A 21,343-nucleotide genomic window follows, 5' to 3' on the forward strand; every position below is an offset into this window, starting at 1 on the left:
GACTTAGCATATAGACAGTTATATGAATAATTTAAAACGTGGTGTTGCATTGTGGTCCGGATGTCATTATATTATGTTTAAGCCCTCCAGATGTTCTAGATATTGAATTACTACTGAGCACCCTAATGCATGTATTTTGTGGTTTCAGACGTTCCCGACGCTCCAAAATATGTAGAGATAACCGAACTGAAGAGTCCGAGGAATGTTCGCCTGTCTTGGATACCCGGGAGTGATCACAACAGCTCTGTAACAGGTAGGAGTTAATGCAGGAGAAGTCTCAAAGAGGTGGTAGTCGTGCTAAATAATGCAACATTTTCGAGGAGATCATCATACTGTGTACTCTTGTGACTGTCGGTTTTTTACACACTTAAGTTTACAGCCCACATAATGATGTAATTACTATATAATTGGTGTAATTTCAAAATAATTAGAGGGAGGAATTGGCCCTTGCCAACTCTGGCCATCCCTAAGACACACCCGGGCTAAACGAATGTAATAGAATAGATTATTGTCTAGTTGGGAGATTTTCTTCACTCACCATAGAGACAACAAACAACATAATAGTATAATAGCACATAAGTAAAGTATTTACATGCAGGAGCCTGGCACTTTCAGCTGATTTTGTTCAGTGAGTGCTGTGTGGATGAAACATCTCTTACACAGAAATAGGTTGAACTGTGTCACCTGAAGTCTGCCAACTACTATTAAAAACTGGTTTACAATTACCTTTGTTGCATGTTCATACCCATACACTGTATATGAGAACAGTTTATCACACATTGGTTTGTGCACTTATGTTTTGAAGCCTCGAGTTCGGCATTTTAGCCGTCGACATCTTGTTTTTTTGCAACCAGAAGTGACACGAGAGGGTGGAGCTAAGTACAACCGAATGCTGAATAAGACTTTCTAGGCGACCAAAATGTTACAATTAACTACCCGGAGGTTGCTTACTGGTCATATCCAGGTGGCTACCTCTGGGTCTGAAAAGTGAAGCCAATGCTGAAGTGCCTTAAACTGTCAGTCTTTCTAACAGCCAGCAGGGGGCGACTCGTTGCAAGAAGAAGTCTGATTGGATAGAAGTCTCTGAGAAAATGAGCCTACTTCTGACTTGATTTATTACCTCAGTAAACATTGTAAACATGAGTTTATGGTCTCTATCGCTAGTTTCAAGTCTTCTTCAATACAGCATGATGTTCATTTAGTAAATTATGGTCCCATTTAGAGTCAAATAGACCATAAAGCAGGGTATGCTTTAGGGCGGTGCTACTTTGTGATTGACAGGTCGCCACCAGCGACAGCGGTCTCCTGGATGAAAGCCTTATTGTTTGTTGGACCCATCCACCTCAGGTGTGTGTCTTTTCGCTCTTTAAACTACGTCACCGCACTCCCGCCGCACTTTCTCGGAGCATTTACTGTTGCCACAGATGGGTCTACGTTATAGTTAATGGAACGACTGATGCGTTTCATACATTCAGCGCTCAAGGGTGCCTTGTGCGGCGGTATCGAACGCAGATGGCCGTGACAAAGCCTCGTGTTTGACGCCCTGTGAATGAGGACGGGCTGCTTATTCAGCATTCAGTTGTACTTAGCTCCACCCTCTCGTGTCACTTCTGGTTGCAAAAAACAAGATGACGACGGACAAAATGCCGAACTCGAAGCTTCAAAACGGCAGTCCACAAACCAGTGGGTGATGTCACGGTGACTCGTCCACTTCCATACAGTCTATGGTCATACTTCTCTCACTCTCTCTCTCTCTCTCTCTCTCTCCCCCATTTCAACACTGTCCTCTGTCAAGTAAAGGCAAAAATGCTCAAAAAATCATTAAAAAAAAAGTTTTTTTCTTTGATGCAAGTACTAATTCAGCTACTGTACATCACAAAGCGTTGTCATGTCTCCTCTGAGAGTTAACAGACTCTGCTGCTGTGATCACTGTCGAGTGCTAACTAAAGTTCTTCGACAAGCGACGGCTGCAAATAGCTGTGAAGTGCTGAGGATCCTGGCAGGGAAGCTTGCGTCTCATTTAGGCTTCAAAAAAGGGACTTCATTTATTTTTGGAACATAGTGATGATAAGAATTTAGATCAATTGATAAATGTATCCTTGTGGTGTTTATTAGCTTTGATGTGTTATCTGTGATCGGAAATTAGAATAGACATGCCTGAAGAAGATCTTTTTGTCAGGCTGAAATGTGCAGTCGTTTTATTTGTTTAATTAAACATCTTGGAGCAACCAAACATCAGTTGTGAGGCCAGCTTCTTTTTCTAAACGATATCAGAGTCAGATCAGTTTGGCTCAGCACCTGGTGCATGTCTGTGTAGAAATATTAATTTAATATAATTAATTTGCCATGGAAATTGCCAGAAGCTATGAAGTCACTCCCTTGTTTACTCATTTATTATTCCCTACATGATAAACATTCAGTCGGGTGCTGTTAGCGAGCAGTTATCAAATGACAATGAGATCATTTTTCGACACACTTACAGGTGTAGTGTGGCATAACTAATTCACACATCTGTCACCTCAGGAACAATTGCAGAAAAGTAAAGAATAGTTTATTTAAAACCTGCAACAATGATTGTTTTTCTTTGGCCACTTGGGGGCAGTGGAAACACGTTGTAAACAACATTGGCATATCATCACCTTTTAAGTTGTGTTAGCAAACAGCTGCTCATTTACACATCCAGCCATTCATTTGCAGTTGTGTTTCTGGCCACCTTTCCAATATTCACTCTCTTTTAGCTCTGTTTTGGTCTCCACCAATTTTTTAGCTGCTAAGTGCTCCACTATGTTCACCCGCTAGTCGCTAACTGTGTCTGTCTGCTGTCTGTCTACTAAAAAGGAGAAGAGAAGAAGAAAAAGATAAAATTACACACACTAGCAGACATCCATATATGCAAGTAGACAAAGTGATGAAATAGAATTAAGATTCTCATTGTTATATGATCAATAAAAACTAATTATTAATAAGCAATTAACAGTGATAATCTACAAGGCAAACATTGGGGAGATAAAAACAAACCTTTAGCGGCTTTCTTAAATTGTTCTGGTGCCACATTTTAAGCTGTGGTTCAAAGGTGTTCATGTCTGTACGTTAAGTACGAAGCTGGAATCAGGAGGCAATTAGCCTAGCTTAGCATAAAAACTGGAAGCAGGGGGGAAAGCGCAATACTTGCTCTCGCCAAAGTTAAAAAAATCTGCCTACCTAGTACACCCAAGCCCCCAGGAAGAGCGCCGGTCGTTGATCCCAATTATTGTAGTGGCCAAACGGTGGTACTACAACTTCTGTGTCCGTCACGTGATGCCATTGGGCCCAAAAAAATACTTTTTCCCATAGACTTACATTGGGAAAGAGACGTCTGTAACTCAGAGGATAATTTCTTTTTAGGGTGAATCAACTCCCCAGTACAAACACTCTAATAGTCCTTATTTAAATCATGAGGTCCTAAAAGTTGTAAAACGCACTAATAGCCGAATCCAGAGTTATTTCCCTTCCTCCGTTCATGTGAATGAGACTCAGACCGCGACGACAGCGTAACGTTGGGAACGCGTGACCAAGTCGTGTGACCGAGCGGACGTTACTGCGCATGTTCCGTGTGCCCAATGGACGCGGAAGATCGCCGGAAGATCCGGGTACTTTTCCAGACGGAAGTCGAGCCATTTTGGCTTCATGCGCCACTGAGCAACTTTCATAGGAATGAACAGGGCCCCGCCTCCAACGCTGTATCCAGTTCTCTTAATACATCCATGAGTACACCCCTTAAGCTTTATGCTAAGCTAACCTAATAGGCCCTAGCTCTGTATTTAATACAGAGATATGAGTCCTCTCTTCTAACTCTCAGAAAGAATGCAAATAAACATTTTTATCTTCCTTTATTGGTCAAGTGGAAGTGTTAAACATTCACTGTAGATAATCTATCAATAATATAACAGTGACTGTGTCTAATGCATGCTTTCTCAGCAGGTGTGATTATTATTATCAGATGTGTGCTGATGGCTGAATGTGTTTGTCTCTCATCTCCTCCACGTACACAGAATTTATAGTGGAGTACGAGGAGAGCCAATGGGAGCCTGGCAGGTGGAAGGAGCTACAGAAAGTCCCCGGTAACCAGGCAACAGCCGAGCTGGCGCTACACGGACACCTTGACTACCAGTTCAGAGTGTACGCTGTTAATGCTGTTGGACCTGGACCCCCCAGTGAGCCCACTGAGAGATACAAAACACCCCCTGCTGGTGAGCCTCGCTCCCTTTTAATTAGCATTTTCTGCAGTGGTTTATCTGTTGATTGTGGAAAACATACAAAGTTTTAGCATTTCTTTTGAAATGTGCAGAGAGTTGCTGTGTGGCGAGGCCAGCATTTGGCCACAGGACTCGGTAGCAGTAGGGGGTGTGGATATTTTTAGGTCTCAGAGAAAGTCGCCAAGTATTCGCTCCGGCACATGTTGCTGCTTGATCTTGGCTCTCATTTGAATATGCTTATGTATGAAATGAGGATACTTGCACTACAATTGCCAAAGAGTTTGTTTAGCAGTAAAAGACTACAGTTGAAATAGTAAGATGAACTCCTTCATGCTATTTTTCTTCCATTTATAAATATATATTCATGCAACTTCTCTTCAAAGCTCCTGGTAGAAACCCAGAAAACATCAAAATTCAAGGCCATCTTCCTCATCAAATGGACATTAGCTGGGAGGTAAGAGAAAGAGCATATTGATCTATAAGATTGAACACTAGAAAACATTATGGTATGTGATCAGTACACTCTCCTGTTGTAGCCGCTGTTGCCCATTGAACACAATGGCCCGGGCCTTGAGTACAAGGTGAGCTACAGGAGGCTGGGCGTGGAAGATGTCTGGAGGGAGCACCTGGTCAAAAGACACTCCTTTGCCGTGAGGAACACGTCCACTTTTGTCCCCTACGAGATCAAAGTTCAGAGCAGGAACAGCCACGGCTGGGGACCAGATCCTAAAGTCGTTACTGGTTACTCTGGAGAAGATGGTGAGTTACAGACTTAAAGGGATAGTTCGGGGGTTTTGAAGTGGGGTTGTATGAAGTACTTATCCATAGTCAGTGTATTACCTACAGCAGATGATGGTCGGCGCCCCAGTTTAGAAAAACAGACCAACATGGGAGCAACACATGTTTTAGACATCTACAAGAAAGGCTCGCCTAAAAAAAAATTCAGTATTTGTTTAAAGGTCCAGTGTGTAGATTCTGGCGGTATCTAGCGGTGAGGTGCAGAGATTGCAACCAACTGTGTGCCAAGCGTCTTGGAGAGCTACGGTGGCCGACGCGAATGGCCATCTCTGGAGCCAGTTGTAAGAGTAACATAGGTCATCTACAGCAGAGTGGTGAAGCGAGAGAGAGAGCGGCGGCGACGACGGCAGCGAGTAACGTTATCGACTCCGGCCCAAGCAGTTTATTATTATTATATTCCATTTCTGCCAATAAATCCCCCTAAATGTTACACACTGGTCCTTTAAGTGTACGCCAAATTTAGAATGTTTTCTCCGCTTTATCTCGCCGTCAGACAGCCCTTTCCAACCGGGAACTGATCTGAAAGTGAAACTTATCTATGCTCTCTTCAAAGCAGGCAGTCTGTTGACAAAAACATGATAGATAAGTTTCACTTTCAGTTCAGTTCGGCGTCCGAAAATGCGTTTTTCTCCTGTCTGCTTTTCCAAACTGGGAGTGTGCCGACCGTCATCTACTGTAGGTGATACACTGACTATGGATAAGTACCTCATACAACCCCACTTCAAAACACCCGAACTATCCCTTTAATACTCCTTATACTATGTGTATTATTATGCATTTCATTTTCAATATATTTCAGTAAATGTTTAGATGCAACTCTCTTCACTGTTTGATTAAAACACCTCGGGCTGATGGAGCACATGGAGCTGTTGTTCTGCGTGTGACTTACTGTGAACTTTTTTGTGTTATCGTATCCCACCCCGTCTTCAGTCGTCATTTGGCATTGTCTGCGGGAAAATGTCTCAGGTTAAGTTCTTTCCTTTTTTTCCCCCCTTTTGCTCGTGGTGTTTTAACCCCGTGCGGCAGTGCAGTAGTGACTCTTCACTTCCGACGCCACTGCTGAATCCAGCAGGTGGTAGATAACCTTTGTAGAGCAGAGGGATGTCAAATTTCCACTTTTGTCTCAGAAGCTGTGGGAGATTTGACAGATCACGACACACTTTTTTTTTGCTGTAGTCGTTACTCGAGCACAATGGCTGCTTCTCCCTTTAGTGTGTGCTGTGCTTCTATCCTTCCCTACCTCCAGTTCAGTAACATGTAGAGCAGAAGATAGTGAGAGCATTTTCATTGCATGTTTGGTGTTGTATTTGTGCCTACTGAAACAACGAAGCCTCATTTGGTGTCCAGCTGAGTATTTGTGCACATTTATGCTGATCTACCAGCAATTACTGTTTTTTATTTACCACCATAACAAGCAGCAGATCATTTCTGCACAGTCTAAACCAGGGGTCAGCAACCTGCGGCTCCGGAGCCACATGCGGCTCTTAAGCCCCTCTCCAGTGGCTCCCTGTGGATTTTTAAAAATGGAAATGAATAACTGTTTTTTGTTTACATTTTAATTTTTTATTTATCATTGTTCTAGGTCTATGATACGACGGTACGACGGAGTATTAGGGCCACATTGAGGAAAAAATAATAAATCTGAGATTTCAAGAATAAAGTCAAAATATTACAAGAATAAAGTCAGAAGTTTACAAGAAAAAAAGTTGTAATACTTTATTCATCGTAATATTACGACTTTTTTTCTCGTAAAGGTTATGACTTTATTCTCGTAATAAGATTTTTTTTCTCATAAAGTTATGACTCTATTCTCGTAATATTACGACTTTTTTTCTTGTTAAGTTATGACTTTATTCTTGTAATTCTCCGTTGTACATTTGCACTTAGGCCCTCACTGCATTAGACTTATATACTATATAATTAGACTATAAACTGTGTTACCTTCATCACAATGCTCAAATGTTTTGCGGCTCCAGACAGATTTATTTTTTATTTTTTTGCCTAAAATGGCTCTTTTGATAGTAAAGGTTGCTGACCCCTGGCCTCAACCAAAGTAAAATACTGTTCCACCTTTAACGTACCAGCTCAGACCATCGAATTAGGCTGTTTCGGTCCAACAGGAGTATTGTATTTTGTTTGATTTTCTTCTGGTAGGGTTAAAGAGTTTCTGCAAAGGTAGCCTGTTGTTTGCAGTATGTCTGTGTCCCTGACCTTCCTCCATGTGTTCTTTAGTCCCGACTGCAGCACCACGGGACATAGCGGTGGAGGTGATCAACACCACTGTTCTGAGAGTTAGCTGGACCCCGGCTCCACCTGCCACAGTGAGAGGTCATCTAGGGGGCTACGACGTAAGTTTTCATCATGGTCCTGAAACCGGGTGTCTTCCAGACTGTGTTGTAAAACTGAAGACTTTCAGTGGTAACAGATGAACTCTAATAAACAGCAATCATTTTGCACTTTTTATAGTATTTTACAGGCAAAATAGCTCTCCAAACTGTCATGGCCATATTCAAAGGGGTCTCTTGACCTCTGACCTCCAGATATGTGAATGAAAATGGGTTCTATGGGTTCCCACGAGTCTCCCCTTTACAGACATGCCCACTTTATGATAATCACATGCAGTCAGCACACTGACACACTGACAGCTGTTGTTGCCTGTTGGGCTGCAGTTTGCCATGTTATGATTTGAGCATATTTGTTTTATGCTAAATGCAGTACCTGTGAGGGTTTCTGGACAATATCTGTCATTGTTTTGTGTTGTTAGTCAATTTCCAATAATAAATATATACACACATTTACATAAAGCATATTTGTCCAGTCGATAAGAGTATTAAATACTTGACAATTTCAGTACCTTTTGAACAGATAAAAAATGTGTGAATAATTTGCGATTAATCGTGACTAACTATGGACAATCGTGCAATTAATTAATTATAATAGATATTTCCGTACTTTACCCCTTTTCAAACAATACTGTAAGTGCAAACACATGTTTTAATAGGCACGATAAGGCCGAGACAGAGATACCAAAATGTTCATTATGTGACTTTACAACAGTGAATATTCTTCCTTTTTTTAAGTCCTATATCCCCAATAGACTAAACCCTGATATAAATATTTTTAAAGCAAAGCTTCCACAGTAGTTTGAATACGTGATGCCAATTATATAGTCGAACGGGGCGTTACGAGCGTCACATTGACGTCGCTTGTGAAGCATAAAACACCTAAAAATAAAGGTACATGTCAGTTAAATTTGACAAATGTATATCTGGTAGTAGCATAGTCGTTATAGTAATGACTGCATAGAGAAAGATTTTTTCCCTGAAATCGTAATATAATGTGAGGTTCACCCAACCCGACTCACTTTCTGTATTTCTAACTCCACTGATGGCCCTGAACAGTCTGAACGGTGCATCTCTTCTGGTGGGAGGATTTTGTCAGCTAATAAATATCCACCTGATGAACTCAACTATGAGATTTCTGCTTGTTCTCACAGAGGCGTCTCAGTTGTGAGAGAAGTAGAAGTATGAATGTGAAAAGAATCTTTAATTTGTGTATTTCCTTGATGTATAATTTAATTAAAAGGCACACTTAAATGTGGTAATATCAATCAATCAATCAGTCAAACTTTATTAATATAGGCACCTTTCAAAAAAGTCAAATGCAATTCAAAGTGCTGGACAGATGATTGACAAAAATATAGAGTTTTAAAAATGGATTTAGAGATTAATGCACACCAAAACAACCAATATAAAAGTTAATTGAAAAAGAAAGCAATAAGAGATGGGTATTTAAGATAATAAAAGATAAATAAAATACAAGGAAATAAAAATAACAATAAAAATAAATAAATAAAAATTATGAAACTACACAAAATAAGCAGATTGTATTAAAATAGTAAAATTTTAATAAACTAAAATAGAATAAAAGAGATAATAATGATCAAATAAATAAATATATTAATTATATATTATATATTAAAAATAAATATAAATAATAAAAAACATAAAATTATAAAATTATAAAACACTACATAAAAGCCAGACTAAATAGATGGGTTTTTAGTTTAAAAAATATCAATATTTTTTTTCAATATGATATAATACCTGTAAAAATAATGTTTTTTTTCCCGTTAACTTCACTGTGTGTAGGCGTTACAGAGTGACATTGACAACGTGACTGTTTGAAGTAGCTACCCTGTTACACACCCTCACTTGAGATGATTGGTATCAAAAGCCACATCTCATATTCGCAGTTCACATCGTGTGATGTCTGATGTGCCTCATTAAAGCGGAAACCAGGCATTAATTGCTCCTCGACATTTTCTATTCCACTGTCTCTGTCTGTCTCTCCCTCCTCTCTGTGGTCTCTCACAGGTTCACTGGTTGAGGAAACGAAGTTGGCTGAATCCCAACAAGGTTTTAGATGAGCGCCGGTCGCTGTCTTTCCCCGGGATGAGGACTCACGCCATCGTGCCGAGCCTCGAGCCGTTCTCCGAGTACAGACTCACCGTCAATGTTTTTAACAAGAAGGGCAACGGGCCCAACAGCGACCCGGTCACCTTCAGCACTCCGGAGGGAGGTGAGGTGACACAAACACGCGACGCACAACATATGGCTGCTCCTCACACACTTAGAAAGACTCACGCTAAGTACACAAACACTAAAAAAAAATACACTCAAGCTTGCAGAAAAATACAGTTATGGCATGTTGGACATTTAAAGTGAAGTGAAGTGACAGGAATTAAAGTCCCTTGCATTAAAGTTACTTCACCTGGATGTTTGAGCTCACTTTGCAGCATCATAGATGTGCAGAGTTTGACACCAGAAGGCTGTTTTGACTGTTTTCACATTCATCTGCTGAAGGAGGAAAATGTCTGAGTGTACATACAAGCATGATTTATGACACCTAGTTTAGAAATCAATCATGGTCCGGGATGCAACTTACACACGAGTGTGATGCGGACACTTGAAACCTCCAATGGACAGACAATGAGAATGGACTTTTCTAGTAGGAAACATTGTGTCTAGTAGTTAAAAACAAAAAACACATTTGACATATTCATAGATTCTGGAGTTTTAAATGAGAGAGAGAGAAGGAGTAAATGTAAGTTAAAAAAAATGAACCAGGTAATTTACCTTTTTGTAGAAAAAAAAATCTAAACAAATTATAATTTAAGTATTTTTTTTATGCTTCAAAGCATGTCTGAAATAAAGTGGTTACAATACAATGTTAAGCTTAAAGCTTCAGTAGGCGAGATTGGAGCAAATATGATTAAAAGAAAGTTATTTTAATAAAACGTTTGCTAAATCGTGACAGTAGTACATGAAACAGGTAACCTGAAAAAATCATGTGCCTCTGTGTCCTCTGGTGCTCCTAACGGCATCTGCAAGATTTCACAGACCGGAGGAAAACAAGCAGTCAGAACTGATCTGAGGTCTGCTGTCCAGCTGCCGTCTATGAGAGCCGGCTGTCAATCACTCGCGAACTCCAACCAAACGGTCAAAGGCAGCGCTGATCAAATATGAATCAATCTTATGTTACTGTAATGCCTATTTCTCTCCTCAAATGTTTTCAGAAACATCTTGTAGTGCACGGTTTAGCTGTAAAATGAAAAAGTTTGTGTCGCGGTAGCCATTGTGAATTCTCTTAAAGGAACGCCAAACTACCGATCACATGACCGGAGCACAGCCAATAGGAACGCCCTCTCTCTCTGAAATTAGATTTTCTAAAGCCTGAAAACAGCAATATGCTGAATGGTCATTATGGGATTTTTGCCCAAATGCCCAAAATATTACCACTTTAAAGACCAGGAGACAAAGCAGAAGTCGTCAAAGGTAGTTTATCATGAAAATACTTGTTAAAGGCTGCTCAATGTTACGGCCTTGTGAAATGACAAAGCTGCTTAAAACAGGCAAACTGTTACATTAGTGTGTTTTTCATCTGTTTAACAAACTAGAAAAGGTATATAAATTATTTTTTTAAATGCCGGTGGACGCCCTTCCTCATTTTCTGCATTGAGATAACAAATGAACAAATAAAGAAAGAAATCTACTTTTCACCCCTGTAACTGTCTTTCTCTCACTTTTTCATCTGTCTTGCCGCACTTCTTTGTTGATAAAAGTGTAAATTGTACTGAAACTGACTAAACACCTTTAAGCCAACAATATCAGGGACTAATTGTTTATTTATATTATGATAAATACAGTTATTTATGAAAATAAAATTAAAACCAATTGTGATGTCTGATGTAGGGTTCTGGGGGCTTAACACTAACTCCAAATCCATATCTGGCCTAGGGCACCAAAAGAGCTCGAGCCGGCCCTGAGAAAAGGGAAAAATAAAACAGAAGCACAGAAGAAATATCAAACGTGAAAAGACGTCTGATACGAGAAAAATAAACTTATTTGGACATGAATGGAAAAAACAAAACAGGCTGGCACTTTGATGCAATGTTTAACCACCTCCACATAAATAACAAGCTGCTAGAGAAACATGTGTACACAGTAGACGCATTAATATTATCATCATTTTCATAGTTCCTGTGCAAGTGCCCATCCTGACCGCCTCCAACGCTCAGAAAGACTCCATTTTGCTGGTGTGGGGCCCGCCGCTGGAAGCAAACGGCGTCCTCACCGGTTATCTCCTGCAGTACCACCTCGGTGAGTACACACACTATGTTGTTTGTCTAATTACTCGTCGGCTTACACGGCGTAGACCTCTGGCCCTGCGTGAGGTCTTTCATTGTCTCTCTGCTGTAGCTCGGCGCTTTGTCTGTAGTGCGAGGCGCACTGTGGGCGAAGTGTAAGCAGGAGTGCAGTGTGAGTAGGTGAGAAAAGATCAGGTTGGAGGGGAGGAAGTGTGGAGTGGGTGGATCTGATATACAAACAGTTTATCTTTGCGGTTTTAATGTCCATTTTATAAACCTGAAAACATACTACACACACAGCACCCTTCTTCCTCTCCTCTCTTGTGTTTTCACACCAGACACTAGGTTGCACTGTTTAACACTGAATGCTCTCACAATGGTCGGCAACAAGCCCAACTGTGCAGGCCACTTCAGATTGTGTCCTCAGTGTTTCTTATCTCCTATGCTGCTGGACTGCAGGTTCTCTACCAAAAGGAACATTTAACATGCTGTTTGTGCCTCTTGCACAAATCTTTCTACCATTCATCACGCAGAAGTATTTGCAAAAAAAATAAGAAAAAAAACCCACCCACCTTTACGCTCGAGAACAGTCAGGGTGAACAAGTGAGTGAGGGGCTTTCATTGCGCTCTCTCTGCTTTCAAAGCCTACACTCTCGTTGGCTGACATTTCTGGAATCTTTTGTGTAAAATGTGAAGGCAGAGACAGCCCTTTGCCGCCTCCACCAGCAACCCACGGAGTCTGGCCAGCTCTTCAATACAATCTGTCCCCTTCTCCTTTCTGCTTTGCTTTTTTTTTTTTTACCATATCAGATGTCAGACTTTGCACCGACATTCCCACACAATGCAGTCTGTGGGTGTTGGAGGTGTTTTTTTGGGTGAAATTGATTCACGATGTGCACATCTCAAATTTTGTCTATGATTAAATGTTTCTATTTCATACTACAGCAGGAGTCTGCAACCTGCGGCTCCGGAGCCACATGCGTCTCTTCAGCTCCTCTCCAGTGGCTCTCTGTGCATTTTTAAAAATGGAAATGAATAACTGTTTTTTGTTTACATTTTCATTTTTATTTCTCATTGTTGTAGGTCTATGGTACGACGGTGTGACGGAGTATTAGGGCCACATTGAGGGGGAAAAAGAAAATCAGAGATTTCGAGAAAAAGTCGTAATATTACGATAATAAAGTCAAAGGTTTATGAGAAAAAAATCATAATATTACGATAATAAAGTCAGAGGTTTATGAGAAAAAAAGTCGTAAAATTATGAGAATAAAGTCATAATATGAAGTAGTAATTTTACATGTTATTTTCTTGAATTTTCTATGACTTTATTCTCGTAATATTACGACTTTTTTTCTCGCTAAGTTATGACTTAATTCTGGAAATCGCAAATTTTTTTTCCCTCAATGTGGCCCTAATACTCCGTTGTACATTTGCACTTTGACCTTCACTGTGTTAGACTTATATACTATATACTTAGACTATAAACTGTTACCTTCATCACAATGCTCAAATATTTTGTGGCTCCTGACAGATTTTTTTTTGTTGCCTAAAATGGCTCTTTTGATAGTAAAGGTTGCTGACCCCTGTACTGCAGTATATGCGCTATATCTGCGCATCCAGTCATGAAACCGCTGTGTAATTAGTCTGACGCCACATTTTCTGTTCTGCAAACAAACACCCAATTTTCCGAAAGCAGCGCCACAGGCTTGGCAACATATTTGGTTCCCACCTGCATTTCAACATTGGCACAGTAATGACATCAACGTGGGGGGTTTTCCAGTGGAAGAAGTGTGTTGCTTTCTACAGTGTGCACACATACTGTACTTTGATCTATAATGCAAGTTTGGTGATACATTATGCTGCTTGTGATTGCTGCTCCTCTGATTTCCTTCTTCTGCCTTATGTTGATTTTTTGTTTATCTCTTTGTTTTTCCACCTGTTGTAGTTTTTGCCTTCATCATATCTCCTCCATTTCCTCCTCCTCCTGTATTTCTTTCTCCTTCTCATCCATCGCCACTTGTTTACACTCCCCCACTCCTAGCTCCTCTTGAGCTCTCTATCTCCTCCTTTCATCTCCTCTCCCCTTTCTTCATAATGTATTCCTCCTCAGCTCACCTGTCACGACACGTATCTGCTCCGTTCACTTTCTGCATGAGCCGGCATGACATCTCTTCATCTTCCCCCTCCCTCAGCCATTGACCCTCATTATAGTTGTGTCCCATTAACATACAACACGAGCCGATGCCTTTTTTCTCCTACGTGTACCCGTCGTGGGCTCGCTCATGCCTCGTGAACTGACCTGACATCTCTCAACTTTCCTCTATAGTTAATGAGACCACACTGGAGGTGGGTGAATCCCAGGAGAAGAACATCACTGGGGCCGACACCACCCAGTGGCAGATTCAGGGCTTGGAGGAGGGCAGCCTCTACCGCTTCCACCTCAGCGCCTGCACTCGAGCAGGTTGTGGACCCCCGCTGGCACAGGAGAGCATCACTGCTCTCGCTGAAGCACGTGAGTGGATAAAATCAGTGGTGGTGTGGTTAATAAGACATAATTCACATTTGCATTGGTTTGGGTATGAAAGCCCCACCAGTGTTTTTAAAGCATACTACGGACATGGGAGTTGCAATGTAATAATTCATACAAAGTGGAAATATTTATACAACTATTTGAAGTTACAGCCTTTGAAAACAGTTAGATAATGTCTCCTGTGGCTCTGGAGGACAGTTTCTCACGTCTGACAAATATGTTTAAAAATATGTTTTGTTGCCGGCCCCGTCCACAGCAGTACATCGCTTTGCTCCTGTGTCGGTACGCCTGTCTGTTTCTCTAAACTGGGGGCGTGCCGACCGCCATCTACTGTAGGTAATACACTGATTATGGATAAGTTATCGTGTCTAGAAGGTAACCTACGAGTTGGTTTAGGTTAGGCATTGATCTCGAGTAGTTAAGGTTTGGACAGGTTTTAGGGGCATCGAGTTTTTGCCTAGATTTTGCAATTCGTGGGTTACCTTCTAGACACGACCTGGATGAGTACCTCATACAACTCCCCTTCAAAACACCCGAAATATCCCTTTAAATCCAGGAGACAAAGAAGAAGCCGGCGTCATCGTGTTACAAACTTTGTGCAACGGAGTTTGAAAGAAGTGGGCGTTTACCACAGACTGTATATAAACGATGGATGACACGTCTCCACTTCCTCCCACTGTACAGAAGTGAAGCCAAAACATCCCAGATACAGGAGCTGCCGTCTTGAGATTTTGACGTCATTTGGAGCCAGAGTCTGTGCAGTAGTGATCGGGCGGTGGAACTGCGGTGTCGAGGTCACCCGCCCGAACCAATCTGCGAGCCGAGCACGGCGGCAGCTCGTCAGCGAGACAGACTCACAGCTGCCAATCATGACGTCTCACCTCCTTCTAATAGCATCAAGTAGCTGATTAAAACTAAACTTGTCAGAAAAATGAACACTTGAACAAACATCAACGTCATAAGAACTATCTAAAAAGAAAAAAAACATCTTTGTGAAAAATGTATTTGATGTGTACTTTGACTTTTATTTTGGCTCATATCCCATCCGCTAACATGGAGGAGGTGGAATTTATGACCTATACTGCAGCCAGCCACCAGGGGGCGATCCATCCAGATGTTTTGGCTTCACTTTTGGAGAGCTGTCATGTCGTCCATCTTTATATACAGTCTGTGGTGTTAACAAGGCATGGATGGTCAAATGAAAAGGCTCTATCGAACTGCATTGTGGGAATTGTAAGACCAGTGTTTTTGGAGCTCGGCCCACGCTGAATGAAAGTCTGGATATTTTGGTCTTTGCATCAGTTACATATCCCCGCCTCTTTGGATTTTCACTTGTCAAAACTGTTGAAACTCTTGAAATGATAAAAGACTATTTCAATTGTGTCCTTCACACAGCTCAAATGGCTTTAAAATGAGGAGAGACAATGAGAATAGAAACAAGAAAAATGGTTGAACAAAAACAAGCACAAAGTCAGGTCAGTAGTGTAACAATGGGATGAGCTCAGCATAACATCAGGATTGGTTATTAGATAAGATACTAACAGAGAAGAGAACTAAGGGGGAAATAGGTAAGTTGTGTTTCAAGATGCTGCTTTAAAATGCTTAGTGAGATTGCCTCCCTAATATCCTTGTGAATGCTTTTCCACAGTTTGCATATAAAAAAGGTGCATCTCTAGTTTTCATGTGACAGTGGTTGTGAACATCTAACAAACCTGCAGCGGATTCAAGTGAACCTGAAGTCACATAAAACAACAGGGAGTCTGCAGTTTAGGCTGGTCCTGAGCCGTTTAGAGCTTCATATAAAAGCTAAAGGACTTTCTTTTTTTAAAAGATACCGGGAGCCATCTCTAAAACAGGAGTGCTGTGCCTCCTCTTTATAGTTTTGTTTTGAAGTCTAGCAGCAGAATTGTGAATAATATTTTATCCTCTAAATACCCTTTAAAAGAAGGCCAGTGAAAAGTTACAATAGTCTGCTTGAGATGAAAGCATGAATTATAGCTTTGTGGCATCTTGCTAGCTTAGGAGTGCCTGTATCCCGGCAGTATTTCTCCCATTGTCTGAGATGTTGGCTTAATACATAAACTTGATTGGGATGAAAGGATGCTATTTTGGCCGCTCTGCTGATGTGCGATTTAAAGCTTAGTTCAGAGTCAAAGACGCAGGCTTAAAGTGTGAAACCAGAGATTCTTGGATAGAGCATTTCTTTAGTCTTGAGGCCTAGTAGGAGCTTTGTTTTCTTCTTTGATATTATTTATCTAGTTTTTGATTGCAGAAAGACAGGATGCAGGTGAGATTAAGGCACTTTGTTCATTCGGCTCTACTGACATGTATAATCAAGTGTCATCTGCATAGCTGTGAAAACTGAAAAAAAAGAGATTACTTTCTGATCTGGCTTTCAAGATGCAAACGTTCCTCCCAGGCATGTACAGTATGCACAAAGCAAATTTAAATGATGTGACTGGTTGTGTCAAGTTCTGCATTTGGATTCAGTTATCTTGCTCTGCTTTGGTTTGTCCCAAAGTCTGACTGGAACTTTTCCAGAATATCGTTTCATTTCAGAAAGCTGTTCATTTAAAGATAACTTTTTCAATTGCTTTTAAGAGGGAGATTAGGGCCTGTAACTAAGGAGAACCTGGATCAACAGCCTAACAACAGCACAAAAACTCTGTCTCATGTGATGTGTTTATAATTTTAAGAACATAATCTTAGACACTGTTAAAGACATATTCAAAGCACTAGTTGTAGCTGAATGCACAACACACGGAGGATTTACTATCAAACTTAAACTGCTTTAAGGCAGAAATGAACAATAAATGCCTTTAGAATGAATGAATACAGGGATTGTCATCTATCGTTACTTTATGTTTATTATATTTTCGAACTATTTGGCAAATTTCTAACTCTTTGCAGTGAAGTCTGGAAAGTGAAAGTCAGAGGTTGGGGCAAGTTTTAACTGCTGATCCGTCTTAGAGAACAATACTGTGACTCTTCCACTGTTTTCTCGGATAATCTCAGAAAAATAGTCTCTCACTGCATCCAGCTTTATTATAAGTACTTATGGGCTCTTTATAAATTAAACATGGACATCCAGTCAGTTCAGCTTTTTCTGCATTTCCGGGCAGTGGCTCTACACGACCTCTTTAGCACCCGAATAGCGTTGATAAATCATGGTGAAGTTTTTAGTCACATAAACCTTTAATGACCTTGGATGTTCATCAGGTTGTTGTTCAGGGTGTCATCCATTACACCCGCAGGCTTTGTCTCGCCGAGTGAATTAATGAGCTGATAAGTTCAGAGAATGAAACCTCTGCTGTAGCATCTCTGATTCTCTTCTGGTCAGCTACAGTTTTCAACTGCTACTTGCAAATCCTTCTTTGTTATAACTATAGGACTGTCAATCGATTAAAATATTCGATCACGATTAATCGCAAATTAATCACACATTTTTTATCTGTTCAAAATGTACCTTAAAGGGAGATTTGTCAACTATTTAATACTCTTATCAACATGGGAGTGGGCAAATATGCTTGTTTTATGCAAATATATGTATATATTTATTATCGGAAATCAATTAACACACAAAACAATGACAGATATTATCCAGAAACCCTCACAGGTACTGCATTTAGCATTAAAAATATGCTCATATCATAACATGGCAAACTGCAGCCAACAACAGCTGTCAGTGTGTCAGTGTGCTGACTTGACTATGACTTGCCCCAAAACTGCATGTGATTATCATAAAGTGGGCATGTCTGTAAAGGGGAGACTCGTGGGTACCCATAGAACCCATTTACATTCACTGATCTGGAGGTCAGAGGTCAAGGGACCCCTTTGAAAATGGACATGCCAGTTTTTCCTCCCCAAAATTTAGTGTAAATTTGGAGCGTTATTTAGCCTCCTTTGTGACAAGCTAGTATGACATGGTTGGTACCAATGGATTCATTAGGTTTTCTAGTTTCATATGATACCAGTATCTTCACTCCAGCTTTAAAAAACGATCCCGGTACAACCTAAAAATCTCATGTTGCAATAGTGCGTTAAAGAAATGAGTAGCATTAAATCAACTTTGTGTTTATGCGTTATTATCACGTTAACTTTGACAGCCCCAGTTATAACACTAATTATTAAAGCTAAATATGTGTCAAATTGTATGTGATTATAGCGTAATTTAAATAGTTCTAATGGCACAAGTTTTTCTTCTTTAATCTTGTAGAAAAATAAGACAATCCTGGTTGAAATTGGTGCCATCTGTTCCTCTCAGCATATGCCTTCTACCACTAGGAAGTGCTAAAGTCAAAAAATGTTCAAATTGAAGCCACTCAGATTCTGTCTGTTACAGTTAAGCACTTTGTTAACACTCAATTTAACACTTGATTCAGCCAATCTGGCTGGTAGATTGACAACATTACCTTCCACCACTCAGTTTAGCCACATTTAGGCAGGTGTTAATTTCAGCGCTCCTAAATAAAACTGTGAAAATGAGTTCAGTGCAAAGTTGCTAGAAAGCTCTTCCCTCCATTACTTTGCAAGCAAAAAAAAAAAAAATTAGCACATTATGAGATGATATGTTTCCACTATCTCTGAAAGTTTTTCATAAAATATATTAATTCCTCTCTGGCTTTTCTATATTTCCTCTGAGAGGCGTTGCATCTTGTAGGTGGGTGTCCGGCCTGAGAGCCATTAGATGCATTGTTTGTAAATATGGTTGAGTCGAGGCTCGGCGGGGAGATAAAAACGCTTCTGTTTTCGGAGCGCCGTCCTCGGGGCATGTTAGTCACCATGCAGCAGAGCAGATTTATGGACGCCAATAGCACGGAGCATGGGGCGCCATGAATTTCGAGTCGTTGATGGGGAGTGATGGAGTGACAGTGAAAAAAGAAATGAGTTAGTGAGCCCTTTTTAGATTTGTGACTGAATGAGCTTTTGATGCCATTTAGTCGGGATAAAAGCTCGGACAAACAGACTGACATACCAGAACAAAAGGAGGTATCAGCAGATGTGTGTTTGAAAGGCTTGTAATGAAAAGAGAGCAGCTGAGGTGAGGGACAGAAAAATCCCCCAGAAGGACGGGGTGAAGCAAAGAGGAGCCGGGGAAACTGAGAGAGAGAGAACAGTAATAGCCGTACAGCAGAAGAGTGTGGCAGACAGAGAAAAAATATCTATTTTTCTCCATCAGGTCTCATGAGATAACAACGCAGCAGAGATAAAGCGGACTGCAAACATGACAAAAAGCACAGAGGAGCATATATACCTCTTATAACCAGCCCCTCCAGAGATTAAATTATTTCTCCCTGGCAGAACATTTGAACACCCGTGTCGTTATCGCAGACAACATTTGCTAATGGCTTGAACTTGAACGTTTGAAAAAGTTTAGTTAGAAACATAATAATCGAGACGTCTTCAGCTGCAGTCGGTTCAGGATTCAGCAATCAGAGCAGAAGAGTGTGTGTCAAGAGTGTCTGTGCCTGGTCTATAAACCTTAAAGCTGGCTTTCCATATATCTGTAATCTTCTGCTGTATTTCATTTTCTTTTTTTATCCCTCTGAAGATTTGTCTCCGGCTCCAGATGTGGACCCTGTTCAGAGCTGTATGTATCACCGCCTGCAGCAGCAGGATACACACAGAAGTAGTGGTAGAGATAGAGACGAGGCTGTAGACGTGTTTGTGTAGCGAGTAGCTGGCTGTATTCGTGTTTGTGTAGCGAGTAGCTGACTGTAGCCTCAGTAAAGGTTTGTCTAGTCCTAAAACCCTGAAATGAGTTTGCATTTTAGCACTTCCTGTTCACTCGTCTGGAAGTCAATGGGTTTTTTGAATGGATTGTAGTTACATGCCTGAAATAATGTATGTGGTTAACACACGCTGATTTTAACATTTTGTTCTACAATATAAAATGCGTCAGTAAATATCATTAACGTTGAAGTAGGCAACATTTTTTTGGCATCATTGGGCAAAAATTCCATAATAACCTTTCAGCATATTGTAATTTAAAGGGATGCTCGTTCATGTATATTTATAGCGAGCAAGCGCGAGCCCGACGCTGACTTTCGTTGATTTCACAGCCACAAGTGTTAACAAGCATTTCTGAAAGTTACAAATAGTCCCTTTAAATGTTCTGAGAGAAAACTAGACCTCTGCACCTCCTTGTGGCTCTGTTTTCTAGCCCGTAACGGAAGACTTTGTGCCAAACGTGTGTTTGCCACATAGGTAATTTTCTGCAATAATCAAGAACCCGATGAAAAAATCCCATTGGCTTTTTGTGGAGGGAACCAGGGCGATGCTAACTTCCTGGTTGGTTTACAAACAGACGTCATCCCTGGAGCATTCTATAGTTGTACGGATATAATTTGGGTAATTCCTGACGACAGCTCAAGAAAAACGGAATATTTCTTTGTCATAACGTGACAATTTGAATTTGAATTTGCACTTCAGATTTGTTATGTAGACCCAAACCCTACTGCAGTTACAGTGTGTTTACTATCAGTCACACTGTTCTTGCGCAGTTACTTCCATTAATCCAGTTTTCCCGGTCGCTCTAACAATCCCGCCTTCATGTAGTCTATAGAGCTCGCTTGTTGCACATTATGGAGCATTAGACCCGACAGCGTTGCAGTAGGAATCTAACATCTGAGGCTTCTCTTTCCGACCACAACTGCTCTCTTTCCTCTATTATCCCGGGCAATTCTACTCATCCTCCTTTAGGTATATCGCCTCACACTCAACACATGCACAGCCGATGATATCCCTGTGATCTCATCTTCTATGTACCACCGTCAACTTTCAACTAACAATGGGACTCGAGACATGGCGTCGTTTCAATCTATTCTGATATTCGCTCATGGTGGGGAGGCGTCAGGAAATGCCAGCTTTGCTTAAGAGAGAGTGAAGACGAGGTGTCACTCCCGCCCACGATCTCTATATCTACCCCTTCACGAGCCAAAATCCAGCTTTGCTCAATTAAGTCTGGGGCCCGGCGTTGCCTTTTGAACTGTCGTCTTGAAGGGTTTCTGCTTGCCGCACTGTTCTCAAGCTGCAGGGGAACCTATTTGCCTCCGCTAATCCTCTTTTCCTGCCTCCTTTTCTCCTTTTCTCTCTGCCTGTCTTGTGTTTCCCTCTTTCCTCCTTATTTTC

The 21,343-nt window shown here is 40.9% G+C and overlaps 1 protein-coding gene across 9 annotated transcripts in view; it reads left to right on the plus strand.

The window, feature by feature from the left end:
- LOC119489882 (neural cell adhesion molecule L1-like protein) overlaps window positions 1–21,343 on the plus strand; it is a 71,353-nt gene that overhangs the window by 40,900 nt on the left and 9,110 nt on the right. For 5 of the 9 annotated variants that reach the window (XM_037772836.1, XM_037772839.1, XM_037772844.1 and 2 more), the window contains exons 16-23: window positions 149–253; window positions 4,032–4,229; window positions 4,619–4,689; window positions 4,772–4,994; window positions 7,266–7,381; window positions 9,410–9,614; window positions 11,573–11,695; window positions 14,009–14,194. In XM_037772836.1, the coding sequence (XP_037628764.1) occupies window positions 149–253; window positions 4,032–4,229; window positions 4,619–4,689; window positions 4,772–4,994; window positions 7,266–7,381; window positions 9,410–9,614; window positions 11,573–11,695; window positions 14,009–14,194 (1,227 nt within the window). Of the gene's footprint in view, window positions 1–148; window positions 254–4,031; window positions 4,230–4,618; window positions 4,690–4,771; window positions 4,995–7,265; window positions 7,382–9,409; window positions 9,615–11,572; window positions 11,696–14,008; window positions 14,195–19,763; window positions 19,803–21,343 lie in introns of all 9 variants that reach the window. The other 4 variants (XM_037772838.1, XM_037772835.1, XM_037772843.1 and 1 more) reach the window with 2 other exon arrangements.

This window comes from Sebastes umbrosus, chromosome 6, assembly GCF_015220745.1.
Source record: "Sebastes umbrosus isolate fSebUmb1 chromosome 6, fSebUmb1.pri, whole genome shotgun sequence".
Classification (NCBI taxonomy): Eukaryota; Metazoa; Chordata; class Actinopteri; order Perciformes; family Sebastidae; genus Sebastes; species Sebastes umbrosus.